Genomic DNA, 9,200 nt, shown 5'->3' with positions numbered 1-9,200 from the left:
ACACTATCTATGCACATGCTATCACCATGCCTTTTTTGTTCTCTGTTCATATATCTAAGTCCTCTTCTTTGAGGTCAATCTCAAATCTCATCTGAAATGTGCATTTATTGATAGATTCAACCTATAATGAACTGTTCCTTCTTTGTCCGCCTTGGGCTCTGATTATTTATAAAAACTCATTTTTGAACTTAGAAAGTGTCCAATATGATATATTAGTTATTTCATCAGCGTATGTTATATCCTCAACACAGTTACAAGCTATTGTGGGGCTGGGATCATACATTCTGTAATTTTTCTCAGTACTTACACTTACTTTGATAAAAAGCGCATTCATTCATCTAAACATCATTTATTGAGTGTTAATTAAATGTCTCAACTCAGTAAATATTGTTTGAATGAATGCATGCATGAATGAGGGAGTATGCAATAGGTAGCATAATGTACCGCCCAATGTGAAAAAACCAAAAACATAAACACAAAAGCAAGCCAAAAAGTGGACCAGGACTTTCTGTAAAAGATCCTGCTTTTTGTTGGATGAGGCCATGAAAATCAAGATGCTCCTGAAAGGTCTTAGGAGCTGACCAAGAATAGTAAACAATTGAAATTCTCTCAGGCTTATTCAACAGTATCACTGGACACATTTATACCTCTCAGGAATGTTATTAAAAGAAGAGATTAATAAAGCTTTTATAGATGAGTTGATAAATCTCTAAATATTTAAATCTTCATTTCCTCCTAGGTTTCTCTATTGTGGGTTTCCAAAAGATTTCAAGAAACCACAGGATAATTAAAAAATTAGACCTTCTCTTTCTTACCTTCATGTTTTTTGATGGTAAACACCTTTTATTTTCTCCATAGTGCTGCCCAATTTCCACCAGTGCAGTTCTTAAGTGAATTTTGCTCTGGATGGTGGGATATATAAGATGTAAATGAATTGTTTGTATATGTTCTAGAATTCTTCAAAAGGGCCTGGCCATGGAAATGCGTTGAATATTGCTTAAATAAGTAAAGCAACTTCCTCAGAATTATTATTCTATTCTGGTTAGGATACTCTCTGCCCTGGTTTGTTAAAATTTCCCTCTAGAGTGGTTTTAATTTTGTTTCTGATAGGGTCCTAGGATTTATTGCCACACCCATCCTGCATCTGTTTTTCTTTGAATTACTCTCCTTGCAGTTTCTGATTCCTACAAGGCCTTACAGGTTAGTGACAACCTGGCCATCACAACTCTGGGAAGGACAGGCCTACTTTTCAGAGGTGTTGATGTTTTCTGTACCTGAAGGTTTTCAAGAGATATCAATCTTCCTCACCACCTCCCTTGGCCCTCTTAATGGACTAAGCAGTTCCTCATGAAATTTCTGTAGGATATCTGTACTAACTTCTCAATATTGTTCCATCCTGAGTCGAAATTCCTGGCCTCAAGGTAATGTTAGATTTCTAGCTCCAGCCCCTATTTACATAAGGCCTATACTAAGGAACGGAACCCATACACATCAGTCTGCTCTTATTTCTCTGGATTTAATTTCTCTGTTACTTTCTGAAACATGCAGGTGTTCCTTTCTTTCTTTTAATCTCAGCTATGTGCTTTTAACTTTTTCAAAATTGACCCAGAATTTACATGTGTCTCCAGTAAGAGTACATTAAATTGAGCTTAGTCTGCTCTTCTCCTGGCATATTTGAGATCCAGATAATTTGCTACTTAACTGGATTCAGTTACCTATATATTTCAGGCACCTAAAACTCACCATGTTCCAAATTTCCCCCTTTATTGTTAGTAATTTTCTTGGGAATCTGGATAACATTAGATGGAATAAAGTTAGTGAGTGGCCCAGGAATGCCTGAAATTTTGTTTGTCAGAGTGGCCAGGGAAAGTTAAGCAAAGAAGAAAACCAAATGAAAAACAGAATCACATTATTATGGCTGAGACAAGATTCCATGCAGAGCTCTCTGTAGAGCTGGGTTGGGTCATAACTTATGCCAGAGCTCTAGGCCAAGCTCTCAGTTCTGGGCTAACGTCATCTCTGGTCCACTCTATGGAGTGGAAACTTTGGAGGAATTGCCAGTGTGTTCCGCGGTGTAGGAAGAGGGAAATTGTGAACGTTACTTTCTAAATTGTGGAGGAACTAACCACTGTAAATGTGCCTTGAACTATGGTGTTTAATTTGACCAGTCAGATCAATGACTTTCCCCTTGAATGAAATGCTGCTACGTATATGAGCAGAAAAACAAAACTGGTATAAGGAATAGATAGCTAGTGGGAAGCAGCCACATAGCACAGGGAGATCGGCTCTGTGCTTTGTGACCACCTAGAGGGGTGAGATAGGGAGGGTGGGAGGGAGGGGGATGCAAGAGGGAAGAGATATGGGGACATATGTATATGGATAACTGATTTACTTTGTTATAAAGCAGAAACTAACACACCACTGTAAAGCAATTATACTCCAATAAAGATGTTTAAAAAAAAACTAGTATAAGGAGATGGAGAGACTGGGAGTCTTATTTTCCCAGCAATTAACTTTTCCTCAACCATGACCTTCCCTTTGAGTCCCCTAGACCTTGGGGATGATCGCAACCCCTTGGGTTGGGTGATGGCAACCCCATCTTCACTAGAACCTCTATAGTTAACTTTGATTTTTCCCACTCCGCATATCCATCCCATGTATGCAGTCAGACATTTGATCTTGGACTTTTACTGACAAAATATGCTTGAATATAGCCATTTCTTTTCACTCCCACTGCTACTGCTATTGTCACTGCCTTAACTAGGGCTTTATCTTTAAGTTCTTTACATAAATATATAAATATCTATATATAAATAAAATATACAAATAAATAAAATATAATATTAATTCTGATGATTTTAAAGTCTTTTCTTGATAAAGACTTTTCCTGATAAAGATACACAAGATCTTATATAAATATTTTTGTATTGTCTGTTCTTTTCTTAGAATTTAATCATATGATTCTATCTCTTAGTATGTCTAGAACTTTTTATTGAATGCTGGCTATTTTATTTAGCTTTTTTTGTTTTTCTCAGTGGAAACGTTGTTTTGCTTCAAAATATTTTATTCTACCTGGAAGTAGCAAATCTTCAAATTACAATTTTTTAAATGCTTTCAAATATCAATACTATAGGTGTCACAAAATCTAGAAAAATGACATTTGAAAATTAACTACTGCCAGATGTGTCTCTATAAAACTTTTCCCCCACTCTTGTAGCTGTATATTCTTTAACTGCCTCCTCATATGACAGTTTATGTGTTTTAGAAATAAAATTTTAAGAAATAAACTTTGTAGTTTATAGACATAGATTTCTTTTAACATGGTTGATTAGAGTTTGCTTTTAGTTATTAATAGTTTAGAAAAGTTTATTTCAGCGTCACAATTTATTATTGATAATGTAACATTTATTTTCCTTGTTAACTTTGAGAAAACCTCTATGGATTACTTCCTCATAAATATTTACTATTATAAATGCATTACTGATTTCAGTACTGCTAAAGGTTTGTGCATTACAGGAATTCTGATAAAATACTCATTCACACAATTCCATTACACACATTATTGATGGAGTATATTCTTTTATTTATTTATTTATTTATTTATTTATTTTTGTCTGTGCTGGGTCTTCGTTGCTGTGCGCAGGCTTTCTGTAGTTGCAGCGAGTGGGGGCTACTCTTTGTTGCAGTGCGCAGGCTTCTCATTGCGGTGGCTTCTCTTGTTGCAGAGCACAGGCTCTAGGCACGCAGGCTTCAGTAGTTGTGGTTCGCAGGCTCAGTAGATGTGGCTCACGGGCTCTAGAGCGCAGGCTCCGTAGTTGTGGCACATGGGCTTAGTTGCTCCGAGGCATGTGGGATCTTCCCAGGCCATGGCTTGAACCCGTGTCCCCTGCATTGGCAGGTGGCTTCTTAACCACTGTGCCATCAGGAAAGCCCCTGGAGTATATTCTTGACAGAAGAAAATTTCCGTTTTAACTAGGCATTGATGAGAACTGAATCTTTGACTTATCTTTCACATTCCTGATGATTAAAATAATTTTCCACAGAATACCTTCTGGTTTTATACTTTTCAGTTCTTTTTTTTTTTTTTTTTTTTTTTTTTTTTTTTTTTTTGCGGTACGCGGGCCTCTCACTGTTGTGGCCACTCCCGTTGCAGAGCACAGGCTCCGTATGCGCAGGCTCAGCGGCCATGGCTCACGGGCCCAGCCGCTCCGCGGCATGTGGGATCTTCCCGGACCGGGGCACGAACCCGTATCCCCTGCATCGGCAGGCGGACTCTCAACCACTGCGCCACCAGGGAAGCCTTCAGTTCTTTTTTTCTTCTTCAAACACACATGCTTTGAGAGCTGTGAAGTGCAAGACATGGCTATACTGTAACGTGGTTTTTGTCCTTTCGCTTCTGTGTCTAGTGCTAGTTAAGTCAGTAGAGTAGTCAGTAAGAGTACTGGAAGTTATTCCTGTAATGGGATAGTATATAGTCAATTACATGTGGTGTCTGGAAATCACATAATAGCCTCACTTCAAACATCTCCTTAGGGCTTCCCTGGTGGCACAGTGGTTGAGAGTCCGCCTGCCGATGCAGGGGACACGGGTTCATGCCCTGGTCCGGGAAGTTCCCACATGCCGTGGAGCGGCTAGGCCCGTGATCCATGGCAGCTGAGCCTGCACGTCCAGAGCCTGTGCTCCGCAATGAGAGAGGCCACAACAGTGAGAGGCCCGTGTACCGCAAAAAAAAAAAAAAAAAAAATCTCCTTAGCCAGATTTCAAAAACGCCTGTGGCCATTCCAATATGATCCAACGTAGCGGAATATGGTAGAAGGAAAACTGGCAAAGAAAGAGACGCTGGTCTTACCTGACGGAAGTTAAAATATCTCAATTTTCACAATTTTGCAAAAACCTATAATTACATGAAATAATTTCTAGGGTTCTTTGTAGGACCTAAAAAGGAACCCATAGGGTTGTGGAAAAACAATAGAAGCTACTATGATGAGAAGCCTGGGCACCGCAACAAAGAGTAGCCCCCACTCTCCTCAGAGAAAGCCTGCAGGCAGCATTGAAGACCCAACACAGCCAAACTAAAAATAAATAAATTTATTTTTAAAAAGTAATACTCAGGTTTGAGGCATGAGAAATATGATGAGGAGAAAGTAGCTAATGTTTTCAGAACTTTTAAAATATCAAACTCAGTCTCTAAGATTTTAGCATTATATACAACATCGGTTACTTATTAGTGGTTTGGGAAGGCCAATTTAAAATTTTCTCATCTTACCGTATTGAAATTCACGGCCCTAATGTTTTCCACATTGACTATATGAATGATGAAGGAAAGTCAATCATGTATTTCCTTTCCAACTGGACAGAAAACAAAATTTAAAAAAGTGTTTGGACTACTGACTTTTGATTTTCTTCTGAGGCAAATGGATAGGTAATTTTTATTCCCTGATTAGGAGAAAAATGGTGGAAGAGGGCAGGGTTAAGAATTAAGATTTCAAGAGCGTGAGAGGTAGATGGCCAACCATAGTTCCTAAGGTTCGGTGCCTGTAACTGTTGCCGCTGCTTAAGCCTGCCGAAGCAGTGGTACAGCGGCTGCCCTCGTATTTGCTACCTCTAGAAACATTCTTACCAGTAGTGGTGGCAGCGGGACTCAATTACCCCCTTTTTTCACTCTCTCCAGAAGCTCCAGATGGCGTCTTCCGTGGGCAACGTGGCCGACAGCACAGAACCAACGAAACGTATGATTTCCTTCCAAGGTTTAGCTGAGTTGGCACATCGAGAATATCAGGCAGGAGATTTTGAGGCAGCTGAGAGACACTGCACGCAGCTCTGGAGACAAGAGCCAGACAATACTGGTGTACTTTTATTACTTTCATCTATACACTTCCAGTGTCGAAGGCTGGACAGATCTGCCCACTTTAGTACTCTGGCAATTAAACAGAACCCTCTCCTGGCAGAAGCCTATTTGAATTTGGGGAATGTGTACAAGGAAAGAGGGCAGTTGCAGGAAGCAATTGAGCATTACCGGCATGCACTGAGTCTCAAACCAGATTTCATCAATGGTTATATTAACCTGGCAGCCGCTTTGGTAGCAGCAGGCGACATGGAAGGAGCAGTACAAGCTTACGTCTCTGCTCTTCAGTACAATCCTGATTTGTACTGTGTTTGCAGTGACCTGGGGAACGTGCTCAATTCCCTGGGTGGCTTGGAAGAAGCCAAGGCATGTTATTTGAAAGCAATTGAGACGCAACCGAACTTTGCAGTAGCTTGGAGTAATCTTGGCTGTGTTTTCAATGTACAAGGGGAGATTTGGCTTGCAATTCATCACTTGGAAAAGGCTGTCACCCTTGACCCCAATTTTCTGGATGCTTATATCAATTTAGGAAATGTCTTCAAAGAGGCACGGATTTTTGACAGAGCTGTGGCAGCTTACCTTCATGCCCTAAGCTTGAGTCCAAATCATGCAGTGGTACATGGCAACCTGGCTTGTGTATACTTTGAGCAAGGCCTGGTGGATCTGGCAATAGACACCTACAGGCGAGCTATTGAATTGCAACCACATTTCCCTGATGCTTACTGCAACCTAGCCAATGCTCTCAAAGAGAAGGGCAGTGTTGCCGAAGCAGAAGATTGTTATAATACAGCTCTCCGGCTGTGTCCCACACATGCACACTCTCTGAATAACCTAGCCAATATCAAAGGAGAACAGGGAAACATTGAAGAGGCAGTTCGCTTGTATCGTAAAGCATTAGAAATCTTCCCAGAGTTTGCTATTGCCCATTCAAATTTAGCAAGTGTATTGCAGCAGCAGGGAAAACTGCAGGAAACTCTGATGCATTGTAAGGAGGCTATTCGAATCAGTCCTACCTTTGCTGAGGCCTACTGTAATATGGGAAACGCTCTAACGGAGATGCAGGATGTTCAGGGAGCCTTGCAGTGTTATACTCGTGCCATTCAGATCAACCCTGCATTTGCGGGTGCCCACAACAGTCTGGCTTCCATTCACAAGGATTCAGGGAATATTCCAGAAGCAATTGCTTCTTATCGCACTGCTCTGAAGCTTCAACCTGATTTTCCTGACGCTTATTGTAATTTGGCTTATTGCCTACAGGTTGTCTGTGATTGGACAGACTATGATGAGCGAATGAAGAAGTTGGTCAGCATTGTGGCTGACCAGCTGGAGAGGGAGAGGTTGCCTTCTGTGCAGCCTCATCATAGTATGCTCTATCCTCTTTCTCATGGCTTCAGGAAGGCTATTGCTGAGAGGCATGGGAACCTCTGCTTGGATAATATAAGTGTCCTTCATAAACCACCGTATGAACATCCAAAAGACTTGAAGCTCAGTGATGGTCGACTGCGTGTAGGATACGTGAGTTCTGACTTTGGGAATCATCCTACTTCTCATCTTATGCAGTCTATTCCAGGCATGCACAATCCTGATAAATTTGAGGTATTCTGTTATGCCCTGAGCCCACATGATGGCACAAACTTCCGAGTGAAGGTGATGGCAGAAGCCAACCATTTCATTGATCTTTCTCAGATTCCATGCAATGGGAAAGCAGCTGATCGCATCCATCAAGATGGTATACACATTCTTGTAAATATGAATGGTTATACCAAGGGTGCTCGAAATGAACTCTTTGCTCTCAGGCCAGCTCCTATTCAGGCAATGTGGCTGGGGTACCCTGGGACTAGTGGCGTGCTTTTCATGGATTATATCATCACTGATCAGGAAACTTCACCTGCTGAAGTTGCTGAGCAGTATTCTGAGAAACTGGCTTATATGCCCCATACTTTCTTTATTGGTGATCATGCTAATATGTTCCCTCACCTGAAGAAAAAAGCCATCATCGATTTTAAGTCCAATGGGCACATTTATGACAACCGGATTGTGCTGAATGGCATCGACCTCCAAGCATTTCTTGATAGTCTATCAGATGTGCAAATAGTCAAGATGAAATGTCCTGATGGAGAAGACAACGCAGACAGCAGTAATACAGCTCTTAATATGCCTGTCATTCCTATGAATACTGTTTCAGAAGCAGTTATTGAAATGATTAACAGAGGACAAATTCAGATAACAATAAATGGATTCAGTATTAGCAATGGACTGGCAACTACCCTGATCAACAATAAGGCTGCCACTGGAGAGGAGGTTCCCCGTACCATTATTGTAACCACACGTTCTCAGTACGGGTTACCGGAAGATGCCATTGTGTACTGTAACTTTAATCAGTTATACAAAATTGACCCATCTACTTTGCAGATGTGGGCAAATATTCTGAAGTGTGTTCCCAATAGTGTACTGTGGCTGTTGCGTTTTCCAGCAGCAGGAGAAGCTAATATTCAACAGTACGCACAAAATATGGGCCTTCCCCTGAACCGTATCATTTTCTCACCTGTTGCTCCTAAAGAGGAACATGTTCGGAGAGGCCAGCTGGCTGATGTCTGCTTGGACACTCCACTCTGTAATGGACACACCACAGGGATGGATGTCCTTTGGGCAGGGACCCCCATGGTGACTATGCCAGGAGAGACTCTTGCTTCCCGAGTTGCAGCTTCCCAGCTCACTTGTTTAGGCTGTCTTGAGCTGATTGCTAAAAATAGACAAGAATATGAAGAGATAGCTGTGAAACTGGGAACTGATTTCGAATACCTGAAGAAAATTCGTGGCAAAGTCTGGAAGCAGAGAACATCTAGCCCTCTGTTCAACACCAAACAATACACGATGGAGCTAGAGCGGCTCTATCTACAGATGTGGGAGCATTATGCAGCTGGCTACAAACCTGATCACATGATTAAGCCTGTTGAAGTCACTGAGTCGGCCTAAATCATGACTGTGTGCCCAGGAGAATTACCCCTGTAGCTGAGCCTCAACCTTCTGGGGGAAAGGGAACTACTTTTTCAATATTATGTTGCAGATGGGTGACAGACAATGATAAGAAATAGCACAGCCAGACTTGCTTCCTGCATCATCATGATAGGGAGAGACACAAGAGATGGGAAACTACTGTTCCACAAGGAGTCTCCATAGAATTTTGCAGCAGCCAGGTGTTGCAGAATGCTGGAATGTCTGACCTTCCTTGCTGTTCCATGGGATGGATTGTTAGTGTGGAAGGGAGACAGAGATTGTCCAGCCATTTTGTGATTATCATAGATTGATTGAGTCTTCTAAATAAATTTTTTTCTTTATGTTTTGGGTATTGTAG

The 9,200-nt window shown here is 41.3% G+C and overlaps 1 protein-coding gene across 1 annotated transcript; it reads left to right on the top strand.

The window, feature by feature from the left end:
• Positions 1 to 5,631: 5,631 nt before the first annotated feature.
• On the top strand, positions 5,632 to 8,821 carry LOC132491799 (UDP-N-acetylglucosamine--peptide N-acetylglucosaminyltransferase 110 kDa subunit-like). Its single transcript, XM_060100720.1, has one exon. It carries the CDS (start codon positions 5,681 to 5,683, stop codon positions 8,819 to 8,821), a length of 3,141 nt encoding a protein of 1,046 aa, XP_059956703.1. The 5' UTR covers positions 5,632 to 5,680.
• The last annotated feature ends 379 nt before the right edge of the window (positions 8,822 to 9,200 follow it).

The sequence above is a fragment of the Mesoplodon densirostris genome, chromosome 6, assembly GCF_025265405.1.
Source record: "Mesoplodon densirostris isolate mMesDen1 chromosome 6, mMesDen1 primary haplotype, whole genome shotgun sequence".
Lineage (NCBI taxonomy): Eukaryota > Metazoa > Chordata > Mammalia > Artiodactyla > Ziphiidae > Mesoplodon > Mesoplodon densirostris.
Note: the sequence above shows the minus strand (reverse complement) of the source record. Positions and strands in the feature narration are given on the sequence as shown.